Raw genomic sequence first — 25,019 nt, forward strand, 5'->3', positions numbered from 1 at the left:
GATACATTACAAACGATTATGCTTCCTGCTGGACATGAGCAGTAGACCGCAAGCCAATATTCTCATGACACATGCAATAAGCACACTGGAGGCGCAGTTTCGAGTTGTGAAAGTTTCCTTTGCCGCGTGGTTGCCATTGCACGCAGTTTCCTCCATCCATTGCCGCGCGGATATGAAATCGCAAGCCTCGCACTGAAGTAGGCCGTGCGTGCATGTGCAGCAGGATCCACTAGCTTGTGTTTGCGACGCCGTTTATTTGTTCGCTCTGCGCTGACGGAGTCACCGTCGATCCACTTGACGCATATGCCCCTATCGCATGCGCGGCGCACTAGCTATTTCAAGTGGCGTGCCGCATTTTACTTTGTGGAGTGAATATGATCGCTTCGGCGATCGCGGACAACTTTGGCCTGCGAGAACTGACGTTTTGTGCGCTCTTCTTGGCCACGCTTCTTTACGTGTGAGTCTGTGCCATCATATTTAAGTGATAAAAGATATAATTCTCAATCGAACTCCGGTTGCTGCTTTTTTGCTGCATAAGCGCGGAAGCCGCGCCAGTTCGAAGCCGCAGCGAAATGTTTGTGCAGAGGCGGCACATGTAAAAGCAGCGCCCATGTTCTCAGATGTAAATAAACAGAAATCGTATTGGGAAGGCTGCAATCCCATGTAGCAGCATTAGGGATGTTATGGCAGCTAATTTATATGTATATTACAATTCATAATTTTATTTTCACAGTTGTGAAGCATTCTTTTATCAATTTTACTTGCAGGAGATATCTTCGAAGGTTCAAAGACTTCTGGAAGAAACAAAATGTTGTTTGTGAGAAGTTCGACCTTTCCTGGAAGCCCATATCGCATATGCTTAGCAAGGTTGGTGACACATATAAATTTCAGTTCCCATTCTGGAAGTGCTTCATATAGTTCATAAATTTAAGCAGCTCTGCATTATATGAAGTTTATAATTTATTTATTCCTTAAAACATTCCGCTAACACATGCAAAGATAAAATCAGCATCGAGCCATGTGGAAAAGATATATGCAGTGGCCTTATCTCCAAGGGCTTGGGTATTGGTGTAGTGCAGGCATTATGGTGGAAAGTGCACATATGATAGTAGTGCCGAAGGAAAACAAAAGGTCTCGGGGCAATAAGTGGCTGCAAAGTCACTGCACTGAGGAAATGGTATATATGTATGATGCAAATTTAGGGCTATAAGGATTTTCACAGATGCATAGATGAGAAAATATTTGAGTTGTAACATGATGCAATGAAATGAAATGAGATACATGCGCAGCTATGTCTCTTAATGGACAGTACTTGATGTGAGCCTGTGTCTTTAGAAAATAAGCATTGAGGGTGCATGTGTTCATATTTTGAGGTTTCTATAAGCCATGTGCATGATGTATCGCAGCCACTAAGTACCAAACATTAAAAAGCAAACAACTGTAACAGTGGAAGCATGTGTTCTTTTATGCAGAAGGGCAGCGCTATCTTTCAATGGCTGAAATTGTAATACTACCTAAAAGAGTCTTTTCTGGTTTACCAAAAAATTAATAACCTTGTGATGTGATTATTCCCTAATGGTTCATTCTGTAATGCAGCAGAATTCATTGAAAACAATTGTTCGGAACTAAAATACAGTATGTTTTGAGCTGTTGCATGTGATGCAAGACAGATATACCATTAAAAGATGTTGCATGTTTTTTACATTGTGCTCTTCCATGCCATAAATGGAGGCATTTATGACATGCATTGCAGGTCCGGGTAATATCGTAAGGTCTCTATCTAAATTAATAATGGTAGAAAACTGTTTGAGTACTCTGTTTCTATATGCCATACTCTAACGTATTTGCATACTTTTGTGAAAGCAGCTTTATTATGTTATTATTCTATACTGGCATTAGTATCTTTTCCTAGGCAATTATTCTTTTTCACTGCAGTGATGCTATAGCACCTTTAATGCAAATTGTCAGAGCATAACGCTGGTGTGAATTTGAAGCAAACATAGTTGTTGTGCAACATAGAAGGCATGAGAGGCAATGAGCTGGTACTCCATTGAACTAAGAATGTGTGAAAAACAAAAGTATGTAGAGTACATGCAGCCTGTCACTTGCCTGCCTTACACTGTTTGATTATTTGAAGAATAGAGCTAATGTTTTTTAGACAACCAACAGTGTAAAGCAGTATGTGTTAGTCGTCCTTGCAGTGTAGTAATGTGCAGTATGCAGTGATCCTACTGCAAGCTGGATTAAAACAGAAGGACTGTGCTCTTGCTTCTATAATTTCTACTCCCGTATTAGGGTGATTGTGCAGCTTCACGTAAGGAAAAAGGACCAAAACTTCCTATCTGTACCTTATTCTGCTGTCACCACACTCCACTAAAAAATGCATGTTGAAACCTTGAAGCTAGAACATTTCATCTAAAAAGGTTATTGCTGTGTACATAGTAAAAGGTTGTTTCTGCCATCCATGTTAAGTGATTCATTTGTAGTCGAACCTAGGTGACACGTTGATAATAAGTTTTAATGAATGCCGATGAAAGCCGCAGAGAGTGATCGTGTTTGTGGTCCTCTCTTTCAGCCAATACAAGAGATCGACATGGAGAGACAAAGGAAATATGGCAAAGTCTTTGGGTATGTGACATTCCGAATGCAAATGTATGGTTACAGTAAGGGGCATGCATAATGTGTGCTATTTCACTGGTTCAATTGCAGTGGATTTGAAGGACTTCAACCAACATTATTTATATCAGATCCTGATTTAGTAAAGCTCGTGCTTGTCAAGCATTTTCAGGACCTTCCTGACCGGAGAGTAAGTATTGCTCAAGATAGTTCTTCAAATTTCTTCTTACAGTTCACACGTGTTATGGTAGTTAGGCATACAAGTTTAGTTTGGCATTTGATATTCAATGGTATACAATTCAGAATCACGTAATTCTACTTTCTGGTTTATTTGAACCGAGGTGTATGCCCTGTCAACATCAAACGCATTTAGTTCGAATTCGGCACAGTTTGTTTTGTGGCAGCTTTTAGCATGAAACCACAGAATGAAAGGTGTGCTTTGCACATTCTTGCATGACTTGCACAGTGCACCTTTTTGGTAGTTTCTTTTGGCAGCAAGGTATATGTGAGATAATAGAGGCACGAATTGAGTGATCAAGAACTGGAATACAGAGTAGGCTATTACAGCACACATATAGAAACGCCATTTTGGCGGCTTGGGTGGTTTTTCACTGGTACGTATGTAAGCAGCCAGTTACCATGCTAGATGCAGCCAACCTGCCATTATTTTAGCTCTGGCAGTCATTTTAGAGCCTAATATAAAACAAAATCATCAAACTTGACGAAATTGAAAAACAAAACAAGCTCAGGGAGGGATATATCAGCTGTCTCAGATTGCAATCCTACCTTCAGTGGAAAAACAAAGGCTTTTCTCTTTGATTTTAATATTAGGTAAGGAAGCCAATTTCTTCTAGAGGAGAAATGATGAACCATCCAATAAGTGTTTCAAATTTGTATGCAGGCCTGAGCTACGTTCTATGTTGGAAGCCTCTGCTGCTCTCTGTTAAGGGGAGCAGGGGCACTTTCTCTACTGACACTTCCTTTCAACTTGAGAGCTCATCTCTGCGTAATTTTGTGTCATTTTCATGTTACAGCTAGTCACACTCAATGACCCCATTTTAGACAACATGATGACGGTCGTTGGTGCGGAACAGTGGAGGAAGATTCGGCCTGCTGCCAGCCCTGCCTTCAGCACTGCCAAGCTTCGGAAGGTAGTGCACCACTAATTGTAATTTAATGCAGTGCAAAGCTGTACACTGATGCACATAAATATAGTACATGTTCGGTATGAACCATGGGCTAAAGGCTGAGAAAAACAGCTGGAGAATACTTGTATTTTTTTTGTAAAACCCAAATGAAGAGATAAATGCCAAGTTCGGTGGTTTTGTGACAAGATTTTGCTTATTTACAGATGAACAGTGTCATTCAGGACTGTGCCCAGTTAACAACACAGCATCTACTGAAGGCCGCTGAAAGTGGAAAAGACTTGCATCCCAAAGAGTGAGAATTTTCGTTTAAATGGCATTAGAGCTCACATTCTAAGAAAAAAGCCGACATGGGGCATGAGGTTTTTTGCTTGGTCGAGACAGGTCACGTGGCTTTGTGACATCGCACAGCCGCCAACTAAACAGCGCTCAGCCAGATCACATTGGCAAGTGACGTGGCAGTGTCAGAGTTGTAACCTCAGCCAAACACCATTATGAAGTGCCCATGAAGAAATTAAAGCGCCTTCACTGAAAAGCAAAATGAGGCCGAGCAGAATCGACCCGAATCCCTTTGCGTCACGAGCAAGGCACGCTGCTCCTACAACACTGTGGAGCATTTGTCCAATGCAACAGCTTAGAGGCTTACACAACTGTCTACCACTCGTTACATTAGAGCAGCACGTGGTTAGATTTAAGACCACCAATTAGCACTCCCAAGCAGCCCTCCTAGTAGTATTATTACTTAGCTGTACTCTACTTTGCAACCACTAATTATGCCCACTATCTAATACAAATAATCGTCATTGAATTAAGTCCATTACTTCGCAGCTGTGCATAAGGCAATCCGGTCACAGGAACTCTGAAGGACACTAGCATTCCCTAAGATTTTCGTAACTTTTCTTGCTTCACAACGCTGTGATTCATTGCTGTTGAGCTAATGCAATCAGTAACATAGCGAACAAGAAAGAGCTTAATACATCGTTTTTACAGAGCATGAGGTTTGTATTTAGGGTGGAAATGCACTGAAGCTCCATGGAGGAAACAGTGAGAAAACAGGGGGAGTGGAGGCTTCTAGTTCCATAAGGCTTATGAGTGCAGATGTATTCTGTTGCCAGAGCATATGTAAAATGGTAACATGCTTGAGATTATTGGCATGTCAGGACCTTTTATTTGAAATATTTTGTTACTTTCTGCATGACCTGTCGCATTCACTAAATAGTAAAGGAAATATGTAACCAACAAAGAGAGCTCCATGACATCACATCTGTTTATTCACTTTCCAATATGAAGTAATCTTCTTTTCTCTTTCACGCAGTAGGATTGCTTTTTTACTGCCCACAGATAATAATGCTTAATCTTCCATCCGTAACCCAATCCTTTCCTGCTCAAGAATAGCTTACAACAAACCCTTGAGATGCACTCTGAGTGCTTTACATTATTATTTTTTTGTCGTATTCTAATTGTTTGTACTATCGTGTCTGCCACAGTTACTGTATGTTTCTACTCCACGTTCCCCTCCTCTTATTACAAGTAGCACAGAACAAATATAGGGCATGAAAATTAAATTTTGGGCACTACAAATACCTTGTGACCCTAGGCACTAACTTCCACTGCCTGCACTTGCTATGGACAGAACATATGGCATTACATGCTACATGCTACAGGGCATTCGCAGCTTCTTTGGTCATTACACCTTGGATGTCATCACAAGGTGTGTCCTGGGCGCAAGACTGAGCTCTCACACACCTGAGGCCGAAGAATTTGTCCGCAAGTCACAAACTGCATTCACTGTGAAGCCCGCTCTGGCTCTTGTTGCATTCTGTGAGTATGTATTCGAGTTGACAAAAAGGATGCCACGCTTCATAGATAAAACAACTTTTTCCACTTTCATTTTCAGTTTATATTTGGACACTGTTTCCATTCATTTCAACACTGCTAAGGCTTCAGGTCTTCAGCCCCAAAACATTCCTGTTTCTCAAGAATTTCTGCCTGAACATTATTGAGAAAAGGAAGCAATCTCCAGCGGTGAGCCTTCGCCAGCTGCGTACCTCCCAAGAACAGTTGCTTGCGTGTCTCAAATATTGTTTCTTTCTCAATGTTGACTGAATAATGCCATTGAGAATTTCAAGTTCGCCAAGGGCCACTGAGGAACTGACCGTAATTATCCAATCGGATTGGCTTTTCATTATTAATGAATAAGCTGAATTGAGAATCCCTTGCTCTACAGTGCACGGAGCTAATAACAAGAATTTGCAACTGGCTTGTGCCATATATATTGTGCTTAAATCACTGTTGTCCATTTCCTAGCCTTGCTTTATTCTAGAGGCCTAATCAAATTGGTTTGATTTTTTTAAAGTGTAGAGCCACTGAAGAAAGTGAGCGCTTAAATAATGACCTTTGAATCAAACCTAACTGTTCTGAACACTTTAGCCAGCTTAGTTCTTAACAGCAAGGAAAAAGGAAAGGTCTGGCGCAAAGGATAAATGCATTTCTGACCATTAACTGCCTGAATCAACTGAGTCAAAAGTAGGGTTCTTATATTATGGTAAAGAAAAAAATTGTTTGGTTTGTGGGGTTTAACGGCCCAAAACGACTTGGGCTATGAGGGACGCTGTAGTTGAGGGCTCTGGAAATTTTGACCACCTGGGGTTCTTAACTTGCACTGACATCGCATAGCACATGGACGCCTTGCTTTTCCTCTCCATCGAAAAGCGGCCACCGAGGCCAGGATTCGATCTCGCATCCTTAGGCATAGTAGTCGAGGGCCCTAACCACTGTGCCAACCCGGCATGGCGGTAAAGAAAAAGAGCTTGTTTTTTTTTTTGCTCCATATGGGATACATTTATCTTGAATCCAATTCTTTTCTCATTGTAGCTTAGTTGTCATTGTGTGGATGATATACAGGATGCATCTTTTTCATTTTAAATGTAGTACAAGTACTGTAGCCTGGAAGATACCAGTGTTCATTTAATGTAAAAAGCCTTGCACTCTCGCGTGCTTCTTGGGTCACATGGGATCATTTGGTGTACTACGGTATTTGCATTTCTTACGCTTTTGTTCCTTCCTCATTATCATTACTCTCTTATTAATACTGTATTTAGTAGTATTATTGAGTTAGAATCTCCTTGAGGCAAAATTATTCGGACCAACAAAAATCTTTAGGATATTGTTGTTGATGGCATGGCTCTGAGGAAAGTGCCTGGTAAATTCATGAGTACTGTACTGAACACATAGTGTTTATTTATAAAAGAAACACTGAGAAACTGCCTTTATCCTGTCCTTAACCATCCCTTTAGCTGATCGTTTTTTCCCTTACCACATCTTATGTTATCACGTTTTCGATTTCTTTTGCATGGTGCAGTGGAAGTACCACATGTGCGCAAATACAACGTGGCTGCAAATACAATGCCAGTCTGAGTCCATCCGAAATCTAAAGTTTTGCAAGAATGCGGCATTATCTTCCATGGCCTCTATGTCATTGAAGAGATAATCGAGTACAGTAAAACTACCCATGCAATGGTGCTGCGCCTTTGCTTCTTGCGGCCGATGCTTGCAATGCGACCGTTTAACCTTTTATCCCCTTATTTACTCCTTACTGGGCTCGTATTGTGAACCCTTTCTCAGTAGCCCATGCCGCCTTCTCTCCATATTCATAGCCAGATTTACCCCCCCCCCCCCCCCCCTGCATGCAGCATGCTTTGCCTCACGGCCCCAAGACTTTTCAGAAGTTCATTTTTCCTCACTCTTGCAAGCCTAGTAGTTCAGCCACCTCAAGAAGAGTGTGCACCCCTTGATTGTTTTCGGTATCCATTTGTCTCTGAATGTTGGCCTTGTAAAATCCTATAGAAAGTGCGCGTGTTGCGATGCCATCATTCTGTGGCAAGATGCCTTTTGCAATAAATAAAAAAATAAATTTACACGTGTCTATGGATGGACCTCACCAGAACAGGAGTTAGCCACCCTGGTGCAGTAACTGGCCACAACTTCCCATGATTAGTCCTATAAAACCCTGACCACGGCGGCGGCCAGACCTGTGACGCATGGGGGAGTGCTAAGAATATCTGGCTCCGATGGACAGGCTGCCATTGGAAACTGACCCTAGCAACATTTATTGCTAGAACCCTAGCTAGTGAGGCTAGTTTAGCAGTGATGTTTCAAAAATTAGAGGGTATGAAATGGGGTATCATAAGGCTGAGTGAGGTTAGGAAGCCGAATGAGGCATATACTGTACTGAAGGACAGGCATGTACTGTGTATCGATGTTTACCGGAGAGGCAACGACTAGGAGTAGGTTTTCTTGTCAATAAGGATATAGCTGGTAATAGAGGTATTTTATAGCATTAATAAGAAGGTGGCAAGTATCATAATTAAGCTCAACAAGCAATATAAACTGAAAGTTGAGTATTTCCTCTAACCACCTACATGTTGCCATGATGACCAGGCAGTTGAAAGCTTCTACAAAGATCTAGAACCGGCAATGCGGAAAGGAAAGATGTGGTATACTGTACTAATGGGCAACTTCAATGCCAAGGTAGGGAGAAGCAGGCAGGAGTTCATGTAGTGGGTGACTATGGCATTTGTTCCACGAATAGCAGAGGGGAGTTACTAGTTGGGTTTGCAGAGTGCAATACCTTAAGAATTGTGAATACCTTCTTCAGTAAACGGAAGAACTGGAAGAGGGAAAAGTCCTAACGGGGAGACTGAAAATGGAATTGACTTCATACTGTGTTTCAACCCTAGGATGCTGGATGTACAGGTAATCGGGAACGTGCAGTGACCACAGGAACGATACGCAATTGCTGGTGTCATTGACGGCACTGGAACCATGGAACAACACAAACATTATCTTAATTCTTAAGAAAGGAGACGCTAAGGACTTGAAAAGTTACAGACCAATTAGCTTTTTGTCTGTTATGTATAATGTATTTACTCAGGTAATGGCTAATAGAATCAGGACTACCTTAGACTTCAATCAAGCAAAAGATCAAGCAGGTTTTCAGAAAGGGCACTCTACTATTGATCATATCCATACCATCCGCCAGGTGATAGAAAAATGCTCGGAATATAAACAGCCCTTATATATCGCATTCATTAATTACGAAAAAGCATCTGACTCAGTAGAAACCTCGGCGGTCAAGCAGGCATTGTGAAATGAGGGTGTAGATAAACCGCATGTGAAATACTGAAATACATATATAGTGGCTGCACAGAAAGCATAGTTCGGCATAAAGAAAGTAACAAAATTCCTATAAAGAAAGGTGTTAGGCAAGGAGACATGATCTCCCCAGTACCATTTACAACATGCTTAGAGGAAGCATTCAGAGACTTGAAATGGGAGATGTAAGGGATAAAGGTAGATGAAGAATACCTCAGTAATCTGCGATTTGCTGATGACATTGGCTTGCTAAGTAACTCAGGGGATTAATTGCAAAGGTTGATTGATGGCCTAGACAGCAACAGCAGAAAGGGGGGCTTGAAAATCAATATGCAGAAGACTAAGGTAATGTTTAACAATCTCGGGAAGGAACTGCAGTTTACGTTAGGTAGCGAAGAACTTGAAGTAGTAGGCGAATACGTCTACTTAGGACAGGTAGTAACCATAGGTTCGGACCATGAAAAGGAAATAACAAGGAGAATAAGATTGGGATAGAGCGCATTTGGAAAGTACTCGCAGATTATGGCTAGCAGCTTACCGGTATCGCTCAAGAGGAAAGTATACAACAGTTGCATTTTACCTGTACTTACCTATGGGGTTGAAACGTGGAGTCTAATGAAGAGGGTTCTACTTAAATGAGGACAACACACAGGGCTATGGAACAAAAAATGGTAGGTGTAACATCAAGAGATAGGAAGCGTGCAGAGTGGGTCAGAGAAATATTTCAAGTTACTGACATACTAGTGAAAATCAAGAAGAAATAGGCATGGGCAGGACATTTAGTGCGAAGAGAGGACAACCGATAGTCGCTTAGAGTAACCAACCAGATTTAAAGGGAAGGAAAGCGTAGCAAGGAGGCAGAAAGTTAGGTGGGTGGACGAGGTTAAGAAGTTTGCAGGGGTCAAGCGGATGCAGCTAGCACAGGACCGGGTTAATTGGAGGAATATGGTAGAGGACTTCACCCTGCAGTGGGTATAGTCAGGCTGATGATGATGATGAACGGACACATCTATGGAAGATGTAATCAAGCCACAGTTACTGTAACGGGGTTCCGCTGTATTGTTACTGTTGTTGCATTATCGGTTTCTTTAGCTGTAATGCTATTTCTGTAATCTAACGTTTTTCTGTACGTATAGTGCTGCTCCTCTGTGTTGCAATTTTACTTGCAACTCAATGTGCTAGGCGACCAAAATAAATATGTAATGCAAACTAAGCAGTGTCTGTCAGCAGAGTGACATTTTGTATCCCTGTCTTCCTGCAGAAGCACCAGGATTTTCTGCAACTGATGATTGATGCCCAGGAAAGGGGACTCCAGGACACGGCAGAGTTGGTATTACCGGATTCAGGGGACAATGTGTACGACCTGAGCACAGAACAGCCTGCCGAGAAGACTGTCAGCATTAAAGGTTGGTGGAATGCGTCTACCGTAGAACCTTGTGGGTACTTTTTATTATGCGTGCATATTTGGCCTCTTCTTTGAAGCAACTCAAGCACGTAGCGATTGCAGTTATCACAATGTTGCCAGCTTTGTCTATCAGGAAACCAGAGTCACCGCCAGGTTTGGTAGAATTTTTATTTATATATGTTTTTTTAAATGCTGCTCACTGGTTTGAGCTAGTTGAATCATGATACTAGGCCGTTCTAGAAGAGCACAAAAAAGGGAAGACAAACGAAGGAACACATAAGACAGGACGAGTGCTGAAGTCATTAGTCTTTTCTCTTGCGTTAGTATGTGTATGCATTAAAGGAAAGAAGTTTTTGAGTGAAAACTCAGCTTTGAGAAAGTTGAGTTTTTTCAAGCTCATTGTGCGAGTTTTTGAGTGACCAGCATCCCTTTTTCTCGACCATGTGGTGCAGGGCTGAGTGAGGAGGAAGCCCTGTCGCAGTGTGTCTCATTCTTCATCGCCGGCCAGGACGCCACCTCCTCTGGGCTGGCCTACACCTTCTACCTGCTGGCCGTAAACCCAGAGGTGCAGCAGAGGCTCCAGGTGGAAGTGGATGAGTGCTTTGAAATTTGTGTGAGCTAATCATTTTCATGTGCAAATTTCACAGCAGTATGTCAATGGGGAAGACTTTCCCTTTGCTTTCTTCGCCACACAGCAGGAATTATTCTCAATGATGTGACTCTTGACCAGTGCTGCATGGGCAAATCCAGCAAAAGCTTTGCCAAGCAGATTATTTGTTTTAAAAGTACAAGGTTCCCTTGACCATCAAATATGAGAAATAGGTAAATGTTGAAAGTTAAAGAAAAAAGGCTTGGGTGAAATCACCTTCTTAGATAAAACCAGGGGGCGGGCACACCTTTCATATGTGCACACCCATTTGCATACTCGCTCACAAATAGTGATTTATCATTGTAGGCATGGAGCATGTTTTCACCTAGAAACGAATCAAGGCAGGTTCGTTCAGTTGTAAATATATAAAGGTTTGCACCCTGAAGGCCAAGGTCTGCTGCTTAGTCAACTTAAAAATGAGTATATCTGTCTTGTGATGATGCCTGCTGGGTACTCAGCTGTCAGTTTTTCAAGAAAACTGTACCGCACATGTTGCAGGCACCAAATACGTATGCCTCTGTTATCTAACATGCACTCATTAGCATACAGTTGTAAGCTACAACATTATGTGAAAGACCACCTGACTGAAAAGCCCCACTCTTACTACACTGTGAATGTGCCTGCATGTCCTAGGGACAGCGTTTCTCACTTAGAACCCAAGGCTCCTAGGGAGTTCAGTTCCCATTGCCTCAGTTGACAGCTCCTGCCAACTCGGCCACGTCATGTGGTCTCATTACGACCCACTGACCATTCAGTGCATGACTATGTCACCTGCCAACTACCACCTGCCAGAGGCATGCCGGGATTTTTTGTTGACATTGACAATTCTGACACAGAATTTTCTGCGGAATAGGGCCTCACGTCAGAAGGGCAAGCGTATGTCAGGCCAGCCCTTGGTCGCACTACATAAGGAAGGAATGATGATGTAGGTGGTCTGCATCACGGAACGAAAAGCAGGTGGTCTGCGGGCAGCCATTCCTTGGTAGCTTTGTCATGTTTTCTTTTCCTGCACGTGACAAGCCATGCCTACCTTTGCTGAAGAAAACAAAAAATTTTAAAGAGATGCAGAGACCAGGTCGCACGTGAACTTTCCGAGGCGTTTTTCATTGGTAAGAGTGGGGATAATGTGTGAGCGACCGTTCAATCAACCTTTATGAAAAAGAAGGCAGATTTCTGAACTGCACATGGGCCTAGATATGACGCTTGAAGGCATATAAGATGTTTCCTTCCATATGAACTTCAGTCGCGAGTCTGCGCTTGTTGTGTACCCTTTTCGTCCTTGTCTGTGTGTGCGCTGTATACCTTGAAGATATGTCTGACCGACTCGCCCAACAACGCACTCTTTTAAACTGTCATCCATGCCAATGATTGTGTAAACCCATGGACTGTCCCAGGTAGATGAGAACTAGGCAATGCCCTCTTGAGAGGAAAATGGAGAGTGAAGGCATTTTCAGTCACATAATTGGCCCAGAGACCAGCGAAAATATAGAGTTCTTTTATTTTTCGTTTCAAAGCTCACTTCATCTATTTATCTACCAAGCTATCTCTAAAGTAAAATGCAGTTGAGCTATTCCTATGCCAAGGCTCCTATACTAGGCTATTTAAAGCCTACACAAACATTGGTGCTTTTGACGGCTTCCGTTTCACCAACTAGAGGCAAATGAATGTTAAATATAATAGTGGTTCATTAGCTGTGTATAGAATGTCCAGCCTTTGACGTTTTGCTCAAACATGCTAGGCATGAGTCAAGTAGCCTTGTGCAAAAGCTACTAGCTGGCTTTAAGACTCTGTGAGGAATGATCCTGATGAGGTGGTGGACGAGATAGTCTTCAAGAAACCAGCACTTCATGGCAAACAAAAAGGAAGCACCTGTAGTTTGCTTAGATTAGTTCTTAGGTTAGGTTAGGTTAGAGCTGAGTTCGCTCATCCATGTTCTGTGTGGAGGGCATCTTCTCATGTGATAGTCATAGTGACTGCTCAACAGCAACTATTTTTTTTTATTATTGAAAGGTTTGAATGTCTAGTAATCACAGTCTGGAAGATAGTGACAATGCAAGGCCCTAGAAGCTGATTAGGCTTTTTTTACCTTTTCTTAGGGGGAGGAGCCAAGCCTTGATGACATCTCCAAGATGGAATACCTCAACTGTGTCATCTTGGAGAGCTTGAGGCTGTACCCGCCAGCAGTGCGGTAAGTGAAACATGTTTTACACGCGACATGAACATCATTTACATGCTCGAAAATATATAGTAGGTACACTTGTATGCGTCCTGGTCTCCACTGCTTTTTCTCGGGTCAGTGAAGTGACTGTCAGTGCAGCTCTGCTTTCTAGTACATGCGTTATTCTGTGTGGCTTAAACACGCATCAGCTTTTTATTTCTCACAAAATAAGTGGGAATACACGTAGTAGCATTGCTGTGAGTAGCGATATTCAAGTAGCTGATGAATAAGACATGACTGAACGATTGTATTTGGCATAGTTAATCCAAGACAGCATTAATGAGAAACAGCAGCACTCTAACATGCTAATTAGATGGAAGCAACTCGTACATTTATTGCTGAGTAGAAAAAAAAATTGCACACACATCTATGCATGCGTTCTTGGCCTAATGACCAAAATTCCTTGTGCAAGGTCTCTACTTTCCTTTTGCTAGAGTTTTGCCCTAAAATTGAAGCTTCTGAGGAATGCATAAAGATATGCTTTCTTCTTTTATTTTTTTGCTCTGCCTTAATGACATGCCTTTTGGCTCCATCTCTCTATACAGGGTTGAGCGAACAGCCTCCCAAGACATAGTCCTTGGTGATACTGGGATCAAGGTTTTGAAAGGGCATGCAGTGGTGATTCCTGTTTACGCAATGCATCGTGACCCAGACTACTTCCCAGACCCAGAGAAGTTTTACCCTGAAAGGCACGTGACCATAAAAAACTAAAATAAAAGATTGAACTTCATTCCTCCACATCTCTACAGTACACGATGCCTGCAAAGAGCGTTAGAGCACACCTTTTTCAGTGTCTCATTGTATGGGAAGTTTGTCGGCAGATCGCAGATAGACTGAAAAACAAGATCTGTTGTGAACTTTGAACGTAGAATTTGTAAAAAGACTGTTTCATAGAAAGCAAGAATCGCTTACTCAAAGCCATCCATATATAGTACTTCTTTTTATTAGTTTCTTTGTCAGCATGCCAGGAAAAATATTGTTGAAAATTATTTGTATGTACCGCAAGCACAATTATGCGCTTGAAAAAGGCGCAACGAGCATGCACGGCAATGTCTCAAAGTAGGAGGCGACACTGTTTTGTAAAATATTCAGATACAGCTTACCAGGATTGTTTGGTAACATCTTGAACACTGAAACGCACAATTCTCAAATAAATTGTCAATGCAGCTACAACCACCTAACAGGGCATCAGTGCATGTTCCCTGCACAAGTTTTGTACTTGTAGATTTCAGCCGACTGTAGTCGTTACTTTTGAAGCAGTTATACCAAATATTTTACTCCAGCTGCATGAATACAGTGTTGCCATGAATAGAAAGCAACAACAAGGCAACTTTCGGACATAAAGAAAAAAGGTATTATAGTTATTATGGTCATACCAACTACAGACAAGGGCTGTGTACAAGCGATATGTGGTCAACTTCATTCAAGTGGTAACACTCCAAAAGTGTGCATGCACCGCATCACTTTTCACCAAACATAATTCGAGGTGCATTCTGAAGCAGACAATATGAGTACAAGAGCTCTCTGCTGTATTTAGGCAAATATGGTACACTGTTATTGTTTCTTTTAATTACCAAGAAAATATTCTCCCGTCCAGAAATGCAATTATGGGCTTTTCATTTGCAGGTTTAGCAAAGAGAACATTGACTCCATCCGGCCGTACTCCTACCTGCCCTTTGGAGCTGGACCCAGGAACTGCATTGGGATGAGATTTGCACTGCAGGCATTGAAGCTGTGCTTGCTCCACGTCATTCGCGACGTGCAACTGGTGCAGACAGAGAACACGAAGGCAAGTTTGTGACACTAACCTTTGCATTGTTCACTTGATTTTGATGGTTTGCCGTTAAGTTTGTGTCAAACGAAACGTGAAGAGGCCAACTCTGCCGCCAAGGCAGTAACACGAAAATGTTGCCCTCAGCAAAGCAAATACAGGAAGGGCCTGCTAACACTTTGTGGCAGTAGTGCATGCACCATCAAACAAGTGTGCTCGTCTTCCATTGCCCTTGGATAAATTCTTTTCAATGTTGTGTTAAAATCCAACTTTTTCCACTTCATTTGACACAGACAGACTATTACGCATGCTCGTGAAATTATCAGGCAGGCGCCCCTGAAACTGTGTTCGTGTCATTAAGGAAAAAAAGTGCGGTTGACCTCCTCACTAAAATAACCATCAGCACCTCTAAATTATGCTAGTCTTTCTCTGTAAAGCACACTTGATTTAATATTGCCATAGCCAGGTTTCAGCAGTGAAGTTCAAAAGTTAAAATTGTCTCAGTTTTTGTGATGAAAACAAAAAAAAAGATAAGCGGTAAAAATAGGTTAGAAAAAAAAATGGTGCCCAAGAGCAAGCAGGCACAACTCTGTAGATGTGTGGTTAATTAGGTACTGGCAAAATAAAATCTTCGTCATAGTTTTCAGAGCGCTTATTAGTTCCACGTCCTGTTGAATCCCTGTAGGCTCGTCATGAAGCTTTTGCCAAATACATTGGCAGTAAATGTTTCTCATTGCATTTTTTTTGTCCATACAGGTGCCTCTGAAGATGGTCACAAGCTTTTCTTTGTTGACTGTCGAAGACATCACTATTGGTGTGCAAGAAAGGATCCGGTAAAATTAGACGCTGACAAAAATATAGCGAACTCGAGGAGTCACAGCGCCTCTGCCATTTATACTTTTAGTACCATCCCCTCGCGATGTTTACAGAACTGGAAAAGCACATGGGCGTTGCAATGCTTATAATGTGGATAGAAACGCGAAATATCAAGGATATGCTACTGCATCTTATTTTGGAGTAAACTGCCTTTCAGACAAACTTGAAGGGACCAGAAAGTTTGTTTGTCTTAAAGCAAGTGTCATAACAAATTTAGCTTAGCATGCAAGGTGTGTACAAATATATGCTACATGAAAACAATCCGTAAAGTTGTTTTCGAGAGAGGATTGTTGCAAGTAGAGCATTACTTGTACTGTTTATTTGGCGTGTTGATGACCGAGAGCATGAAACCAGCTCACGTTATCCCACCTAATGAGAGTTTTCTTATTTATTACGCCCCACAGCAACCTAGTTTTCCTAGTTTTTGCTTCCGATCCTGCTTGTAGCATTTATCGGTGCTCACAAGAATGGCCGTGGGTCTCTCTTTATTTCTCGTCTTCTTCAACATAGCTGCTTTGTGAAATGTTTATGAACATGATGAACATGTGTTTCGGTCCCAAAAAGACATGTGGGTGGGTACATTTTGCATGCGCCTTTTAGTTTGTGCAGCAACATGCTGCACATGACACAACCGTTATGGTGCACTGCCGTTTATACGCAACACAAACACGGTCCCGAGATTTCTGACATTCAGTGGCTGGGCCAGAGGTCCGACCTGATGAGCATGTTTACCTTTTCTTTTTTCAGTAATCCTGATGTTGAGGAATGGCGTGGAATAGCATATTCGGCTTATTATGTACGCCTGCATCAGTCTCAAGAGGCTTCTGCCTTTGAGGCTTTTTCCTTTAGTGCAATCCTCTTAAACATCCCTGTTACTTGCGTCGCGTATGTAGAGAGTAAAAAGTTCCGTCGTTATATCCGTCCTCCTGAATAAAAAGTCCGAGGATTCTGATTTGCTGGACTTTTGGTGCATATATATTTGCTGATTTGCTGGATTTTGGGTTGTATATAAACAAGTTCAGATTTTTGCAGGGAGCACGCAAGACTTCTTTCGGCCGCGTAGGGCACAGCCATGGTGGGCACAGCGGTGTCCGCACGCCGCCTGTAGGCATTCCTCTATGCTGCCGTCGCTGCCATTGTTCATCCAGAGATTAACGTCGTCTGCGTACATGCTGAACCTTATATCTTTTATGACCTTACGAGCGTCGGGAAAGCTCACCACGTTAAAGACGAAGAGGGAGAGCACCGAGCCTTGCGGTGTACCTTTACTTCCCAGGTGGACAGTGAGGGATTCTAGGTCCTGAAACTTTAGTTTCAACGTCCTGTTTGTCAGGAAATCCATTATGTAATTATATGCCCTCTCGCCGACTCCTAATTCCTGCAGTCCCGCGAGAATTGCCTGGTGTCTTACCTTGTCAAATGCTTTTGTTAGTTCTAGTGCTAAAATTACCGTCGCGTCTCTGGATTTCGAGTCAGTGATGTCGTGTTGTGAACGGAGCATCACGGCTTGCGTCCGCAGGCCCGGTCGGAATCCGATTACCTCGTGAAGCCACAGGTCGTGTTGCTCCATGAAGTTTGTTAGCCTTGTTTTGATTACGCGTTCCATGAGCTTTCCAATGCATGAGGTTAGAGAAATGGGTCAGAGGCTTCCCGATTTCGATGGTTTGCCAGGTTTCGGAATTAGCACAACGTTTGCTGTTTTACTCTGCTGGGGAAGACGCTACTCCATACTTCTTGCATGTAGTTGGTGAGTGCCGTTATGAAGGCGTCGTCTAGGTTTCTTACCATTTTGTTTGTTATCCCATAGGGGCCGGGACTGATCGCGTCTTTCAACTCAGGATTTCGGCTCTAACCTCCGCCTCTGTGATGGGCGCGTCAAGGGCCTCGTTCGGATGGCCCGCGTAATCCGTAAGAGGGAGGGATGTTGTATCGCTGACATATGTATCTACTAATTTAGTTATTAGTTCCGCTTCCGTCCCCTCGAATGCATGTTCCTTCAGAAAATTGACGATGATGGGCCGATATTTTTTTAATACTTTCATACCAAAATATGAGGCAGGAATGACCAGCGATTTGTTAACGCTAAGTGAACCCGAACTGGGACGAGTAAATACAATATCCAGCGCATTTTTTCTAGCTTTTGAACATTTACCCAAGGAAAGCCTATCGCTGGAGATGCCCCATAGTTTGTGTCACAGTGCATTGGCAGCGGGTGCTGCTCATGCAACGATGCAAGCGCCGCGGGAAAATGAATTCATGACGCGAGCACTGCATAGAAACACACGGCTAGCAGACGACGCGGCCGGCTCCGCTCCCGAATTTATTTTCAACTCCGCCACCAGTGGCGTGGCTGGACCACGGAAACATGACGTACAGTGCAGATCTCGGTATATGAACAATCAGCATTTGATGGCCATATCAAAAGAGGTAGAGAAGCACATAAAAAAGGCGCAAATCGTGCATGGACGTATAATGAAGTGGTGGAAGTAATTCAGGCAGAAATAGATTTGGTGCTAAAGAAAAACCAGTGGAGAGGCAAAAAGAAACAAAAATGTCGGTGGGACGCAGATGTTAAAGAGGCAATAGCAAGCCGCCAAGCAGTTTCGAAAGCCCATCGAAAAGCAAAAAAAAAAAAATGCCCTTGCCTGAACTTCAGCAGGGATGGGACCAATGCAAAAAACAAAAGAACCGTGCCTATTTTTTTGGCACAAGAGAAAATTAATGCAACAACCGACAGATGGATGGCACATATTCGAAAAGAAAACAATAAGCAAGCACCTTGAAAGTTCTGGAACCATCTGAAGGCACTTGGCGAGAATTAAGAAGAGACGCGCCGGAATATAAAGGACGAGGACGATAATGTACTGGAAAATGAAGAGGCCATGCAATTAATTTCTCAATTCATTCCTCGTACATTCGGCCGGACATTAAAATAGTGACGGCCTACTGACCACATCCAATGTGCTGTGGAAACTAGTCTTTGATTATAAAGTGCTCTCCACAGGATGCGGAGCGGTTTTCTTATCTATTTTCCGGCCTTATCTCCGGCTTCGAGGCACTTCTCGAAGTGCGCGCTCGACTTGTAATTATCCCTAAAAAATATGATGATCCGCCTCAGCGCTCGAAGCAAAGCGAAGCTTGCTTCACCGCAGTTGCCGCTGACGTCAGCATACTCAACGTTGCCAGCCGCTATCCCGTACTCCACGGACGTCATGTTCTTTTTACCCGCGCAGACCTGGAAGGAAAAACAGTTGGTAACATCACGGTATTCATCACATTACCCCTGCTGGACACAGCTGCAAACGGAGGCGAGACATGCGCATTCATTTTATATTTCGGCACATTATTCTGTAATCTCTAATACTATGATGGTCTTAGCGCAACACTCGCATATTTATAGGGTAGGTGCTGGAACATTACCACGCACTGTTATCTGAAAACTGACAGGAATGGCTCATCAGGAAAGTTCAGCTGACATGAGCACAACTTCCGATCTCTTTCAGAGTACATTCCGATTGCAAGATACCTACCTATAGGTGTGCTGGTGTTTCTCCGATGGCAGCAAGATACAATTTTTTTTCGTGGAAGAAATCGTATGAAAAAATTCTTTCTGGATACGTACTTAAATATAAGTCTGCTTAGATAAAGTAATGCGAAAGCATTGCGAGTTCTCGTACGCCTCCTGGTGGATTTTTTCCCACTGCCATGCTACTGAATGGTAACCTCCTGCAAAAAATGACAATAATGACCACTCGTGGTGAGCGTTTTTCGTTATAAGCCTTCCTTGTATGAATAAGCATTCCATTCGCACAATTACTCATTTCTCATTCATATAAACCTGGTTTGCATACAGCAAATAACTGCTCTGCAAGGTTTGGGGGTCGATGCTGGGTAGTTAGGTGGCATCCTGGCTTATTCAACCATGACAATGTTGTCCTCTGCAAAACATCATTACACGAATGGCTGTAGATAAGTTTTAACATGTAAGTTTTCTAAAGCACGCCCCTTATTCAGTACAAGAGTGGACTTGGTCATTGCTCTCATCGAAACTCGACTGGTATCCATGGAAATGAAGCAAATGCTTTTTATAGTTTAGATATTCCTGCGACAACTCGTATTTATGACTGCAGTGTTGCCACGGTGTTAAGAAACGCTTGAAAGTTATTCTTAGCACTTTTGACACGTTCTACCACCTCCCTTTGCGGTGGTCTTATTAAAATAGCGCAGCTTATTCACAAACAAATGTGGGGAAAACGAGGAGTCATTATAAGATACGTACAAAAGCAGTTAGTACCTACTGGCCCTTTTTTTTTGCCCTTGATCAACATGAAATGATAACGTAATGACAGAAGTAATTGGTTAGGAAGTAGAGGACTCCTTGTAATTGAAGAGAAGGGAAGGCTCGTACTCCTGTTTCGCATGGTAAACGCTGAAAGGCGCTTGGTGTCCTATAGGAAATTCTACTGAACAATGATATTGATAGGCCGGCCCCTAGAAGGCTTCGGAGGGCAGGGCATGCGTACCTTGTAGCTGAGTGTTTTTCGATTCTCGCCGGTGTACGCCTTGCTTGTATTCCCATCCGCGTAGTATAGGCAGTTGAATTCCTCGCTCTCTCGAGCCCGACCGTGTCGGCATATCTGTGGTTCAGAATATTTGGAATTAAGAAAATGTGCCAGTTACTCATTGACCATGAGTGAAAACCGACAATTTTGACCCACTGATACCCACAGACAACACAAAGGTAAGCTAGTCCGGTCTGCTGCATATGTAGATGAAGTAGAAATTTGTTAGAGCATAAAAGAAGACCCAATCACCACCACTTTTGATTAAGTGGATATTTTCTTATTCGAAGTACGACATCTCGTAGATATAAGTGATAAAAGAGAATTTTCATTACGACCGTATAAGTGACGATCGCTCGAGAGAAACGGGAACGGCTATAGTGTCATCGTTGCGATCTCAAACTTCCAGAACTTAAATAGGCTTGTTCAAATTTTATCCGTGGATACAATTATACAGGCAAGCAATTAGTGAAGCTCTCGAACGAGACTCCTTATATAAAAGACCGTTAATGTCTCCTTTTGAAGCAGGCTTCCCTTATGGCTCCTCATTCCCGAGCATGCGCTTTGCTACTCCTATATCACTAATCTTTTAATCTCTGCCTCAATTTTACCAGAAGCACTAATTAGCATACAGTAGCAAGCTGCCAATTATATGACGCAGCCAAAGCCTTGCTTTTACCAAGCCGTACAAACATGGCGGCGTGGTCTAGGTGCAACGCGCCTAGCTCGGTATCCTAAATGTTTGGAAGGCTGCCTTCCGATAAATCAAAGCGGAGACCAGAGTTCAAATCAGCGATTGTTATATTGTTTTCTGACATCACACGTTCACAGCATGACGTTCTGGCTGTTTTCTGAGGACCAGTTAGTGCAAGGCCATGTCACCGTCCAGCGACCACTTGTCAGAGGAAAGCCCCCCCGATTCTTCCCTAACAGCGCCGACATCAGAGCTGGGTTTTCAGGTGAACGCGGCTCTGAATGCTACAGCGTTAAAATGTGACTCACCGAGGAGATGGAAAATAGCTGCTGCACGTTTCCTACGGGAAAGCATGGCTCTCCAAGGGTGAAATTATCGGTAGATGTAGGGTAGGGCCTGGTGACGTAGACGCGTCCGGCCAGTCCCACGGAGACGGAGAGTGCGGGCGTATTCCCGGGCAACAGCTTCCGTACTTCGTGGAGGTGGTAAAGTGCCGTCATCTGCATCGCACGTCAGCGCGTAGTGCGTTTCAGCGAACGACACAGGTTCATTCTGCTTACGCTCAAGCGTTCGGTACACTCATCGTGAGTCCCAAGTACTGTGAACAACCCAAACACTGAGGGCAACCAACAGTCCAAGTTTTGTTATTAACAATCACATGAACGCATGCTGCAGGCCATGTTGATGTTTCATTTTTCTTAGGCAACAAAAAGGTTGTTACAGCTGAGAAAATTGCAGTTATCAACCCGTTCCTCCCCTCGTCAGGCTTAAAATCGTGCTGTGAGGAATGAACAATAACTCCGTCATTTCCCTTCATTACTCAACTCCTGCGCGCTTTTTACTGAGCAATATCTACTTGAAACAAAGAAAAAAAAAACAGCTGCAACGTTGCCACGGTGTACTTAGGAAAAATTAAAGCAGCTCAGGTGGTGTTTGTACCTGCATTCTGTTTTCTGACATCGGGTAGCATTTAAAGTCCTTTTTTTTAAATGAAATTGGTAATAAAGTGAATAGAAAATTAGATTAGACTTCAGCTCCGCTTTAAGGATATGAACGATAGCGGCCTGTTGCCCTCCGGGAGCTTCCGAATTGAGAAATCGATGCATAAACGCGCCGAGGTAGATGCAAGGAAGGCTGGATTATGACTGTTAGGCCCGGGTTACCAGCTCCTGACAAATGGGTCGTGTTATGTGGTCGCGTGACATCAGACATCAATGTCCGATGCCACGCAACCTACGGCCAATCAATGCCCGGCCATGCCAGTCACAAACAACTACCTGGCAGAGCCATGTTCGTGATTTATCACTCAGAACTTTGACTTCAATGCCGACAACGCCGATGCAGTGAGCGTTACATGTTTAACACTGGAGGTCGACGCAAAAAAAGTCCCGGGAAGAGTCGATAATGCTCTCCAGGTAGCGTTTTTGATTAGGCAGGAGATCCGGGCTGACGTCGGTTTTATGGGAAGTAGTCGATTGTTTTAATGATATTGTGCTTTCACACAACAAATACTATGCGGCGTATTACGCAAGTTCGTCAAAACCCGCTATCGCTGTGTTGCTCGGCGAACGTTGCGGTTCACAACCAAGCTTCGTCACCAAACTGTCTATTCACGTGTTGTTGAGTTCAATAAACCCGGGAGTTACACTGACTTGCCGACCCGGCCAGAAGCAGCGGCATGTTGGCTTCGGTGATGCCACAAGTTCCAGTGCATCTATCGCACTCTACAGTTACAAACATGCTGGCTCTCGACGATATCCAAACGTGATAGCCACAAACGCACAGCTTAGTCCTGTGTTGCCCGGGTTAGTCGTCAAACGTGCGGTGAAGGCAAACGACGCGACTAGCTCCTTAAAGTCACCCTCAGCACCATACTACCGGAGGAAATCTACACTGAGCATGAGCTCTTTCGAGCGCTCAGGAAGTACAGCAAAGCAGCCTGGGAAAGGCACCGGCTGTACGTGCGGATCTGAGCAGCAGTCTGAGGCATCGAAATTTATATAAAGGTTATGACTAGCCTGCTGCTCATCATCGAAAAATGAGCACTAATGTCCACAAGTGGTGCCTACGTTACAGTTGACGGTGGTTACTTTAATTTCGGAGGAAACCAGCATTTCGCAGCTAGTCGTTGGGTTCGTCGGGTTAAATGTCGCCGAAAAACGTAGGAGGAGAACAGCGCAGCCGTGTAATGAGGCCAAGCTGGCCGAACCACCGAGCTGATTCGAAAGAGAATGAAGACGCTCGGCCGCGCGTCGAGATATTTGGTTTGGCCACATGGTGGCATTTCTTTTTAAAGTTTTGCGGCTAAAAACGTGCTTTATCAATTTTCAATCCTAGTCGTATGTACTCGATGTGGGCGAAGCACAAACTTTCAAAACAAGTACGCTACTCTGCACTGGGAGATCGGATCATTCGCACCAAGATCTCAATAACACTGCCTTAAACTATTACACTGCCGCCTCACAATAAAAATGACGTTCGAGAAAGCTTGTTCCATGCGGTAGAGCGACAACTGTCAAACTGCAGAAGGTCGAGCTTGAGGGATATTTGCGATTCAGAGTCCGAGTGATTGCATTTTATTAGCCCCGTGTTTTGAGCAGTGCATTTAACCCCAGTGGCATAATTAACTGTTACTTTTAATTATTGTGTGACTTTGTTCAGGGCTGGATGGTGCGTAACTGTGTTTTAAGCAGCGCACTTGCCTCGAGCAAGTGAAGTGTGGTCATTAATGTGTTAAGTGTCGTTATCTTCAATGTTGTCATATATGTGTTCACAATTGTAAAAGTAAAAACAAATACTGAATTATATTTTAGCAACAACTGCAGCAAAATAATGAATGCTTGTCCTATACAATAAAACTACATCAGCTAGTTAGTAGTATCCGCACTACATTAATGGAAGACGGATACAAATGACGTAATACAGAGATAACTTTGTTTTACTAAATTGCTTTCACGGGCTGCAATTGATTTCTGAAACGATTTACACATTACATGAGCTAATAGTGACTGTAATCGGTTACTTGTTCTGTGCAACGTCAACAAGATAAATGGGGTAGGGCGGCATCTGCGCGCTTACGTAACCTAGGACTTCTAAGTGTATTTTGCTTTGTGGATGATATTTAAGAGAGTTGCTGCACAGATATGTATTCTGACGTGTTTAAAAGACTGCCTTCAGTCTTTGTCTCATTGTATCTATGGAGTGCAATACAGTCTGAAATATTTTTATCTTATAATTTGTTTCAAGCTAAAAACATTTTGTTATATGTGTGAACACCTTTGTATACACACTCAAAGTTAATAAAAAGAAATATAGTGCAATATTGTTTCTTGAAAACTCATGAGAACTCATTTCATTATTAAATGCTGGAAAGTTTTCACTTGTAGATGTTGCGGCTTGAAGGGCCCAGCTCCCAGAAACAGGTAGTTGCTGCCATCGCAAAAAAGAGAGAAAAGTTTAGACAAAGCATAGGCCACAGAAATGGCGGGAAAAGCCGAAGCCAGAAGAAAGAAAGAAATGGCAGCCACAGCGCACGTGCACACAGTAATTCCACTAATTCAAGACGACATGGTCTCGCTCCAGTAATAAACAGTATTCTTGGCATCACATAAAACTGCCGAAACGGCGTTAAGAGCTGCCCATTTGTACATAAGATTGCAAGATGCATGACGAAACGTCAAAAGAAGTTCAACTGCTAGCAGGACCCGTCTTGTATCTATAGTAGCACTAACTAAAAAAATACTGTGTCGGTCAATGTGGCCGACACGTAAATGATCGTCTTTGCGACCATCACCACAAAGGTATAGGGCACAAGTATCAGCATGGATGGTAGAACCGTGTCGCCTGTGTGAAGCGTGCAGTCAATTAATTAATGGTTTCTTCATTTTGTACTTCGAGAGGAATTATCTTGCTTGACAGATTGCTGAGGC

The 25,019-nt window shown here is 43.0% G+C and overlaps 1 protein-coding gene across 1 annotated transcript; it reads left to right on the forward strand.

The window, feature by feature from the left end:
* Positions 1-239: 239 nt before the first annotated feature.
* LOC146178339 (cytochrome P450 3A8-like) lies at positions 240-16,800 on the forward strand. The gene is made up of 14 exons (XM_084579732.1): positions 240-457; positions 768-867; positions 2,576-2,628; positions 2,710-2,806; positions 3,651-3,767; positions 3,968-4,056; positions 5,437-5,582; positions 5,659-5,786; positions 10,177-10,321; positions 10,773-10,933; positions 13,066-13,157; positions 13,733-13,876; positions 14,814-14,976; positions 15,715-16,800. Exons 1-14 carry the CDS (start codon positions 375-377, stop codon positions 15,793-15,795), a joined length of 1,599 nt encoding a protein of 532 aa, XP_084435858.1. The 5' UTR covers positions 240-374; the 3' UTR covers positions 15,796-16,800.
* The last annotated feature ends 8,219 nt before the right edge of the window (positions 16,801-25,019 follow it).

Source organism: Amblyomma maculatum, chromosome 9 (genome assembly GCF_055883805.1).
Source record: "Amblyomma maculatum isolate TAMU_Amacu chromosome 9, ASM5588380v1, whole genome shotgun sequence".
Classification (NCBI taxonomy): Eukaryota; Metazoa; Arthropoda; class Arachnida; order Ixodida; family Ixodidae; genus Amblyomma; species Amblyomma maculatum.

What these genes read in the sequence shown, in the direction of transcription:
- LOC146178339 (XM_084579732.1), top strand. Translation starts at nt 375, where the DNA reads ATGATCGCTTCGGCGATCGCGGACAACTTTGGCCTGCGAGAACTGACG. An exon ending in TTGGCCACGCTTCTTTACGT is followed by an intron (nt 458 to 767) that starts GTGAGTCTGTGC and finishes TTTTACTTGCAG; the next exon opens with GAGATATCTTCGAAGGTTCA. An exon ending in TGCAGACAGAGAACACGAAG is followed by an intron (nt 14,977 to 15,714) that starts GCAAGTTTGTGA and finishes TTGTCCATACAG; the next exon opens with GTGCCTCTGAAGATGGTCAC.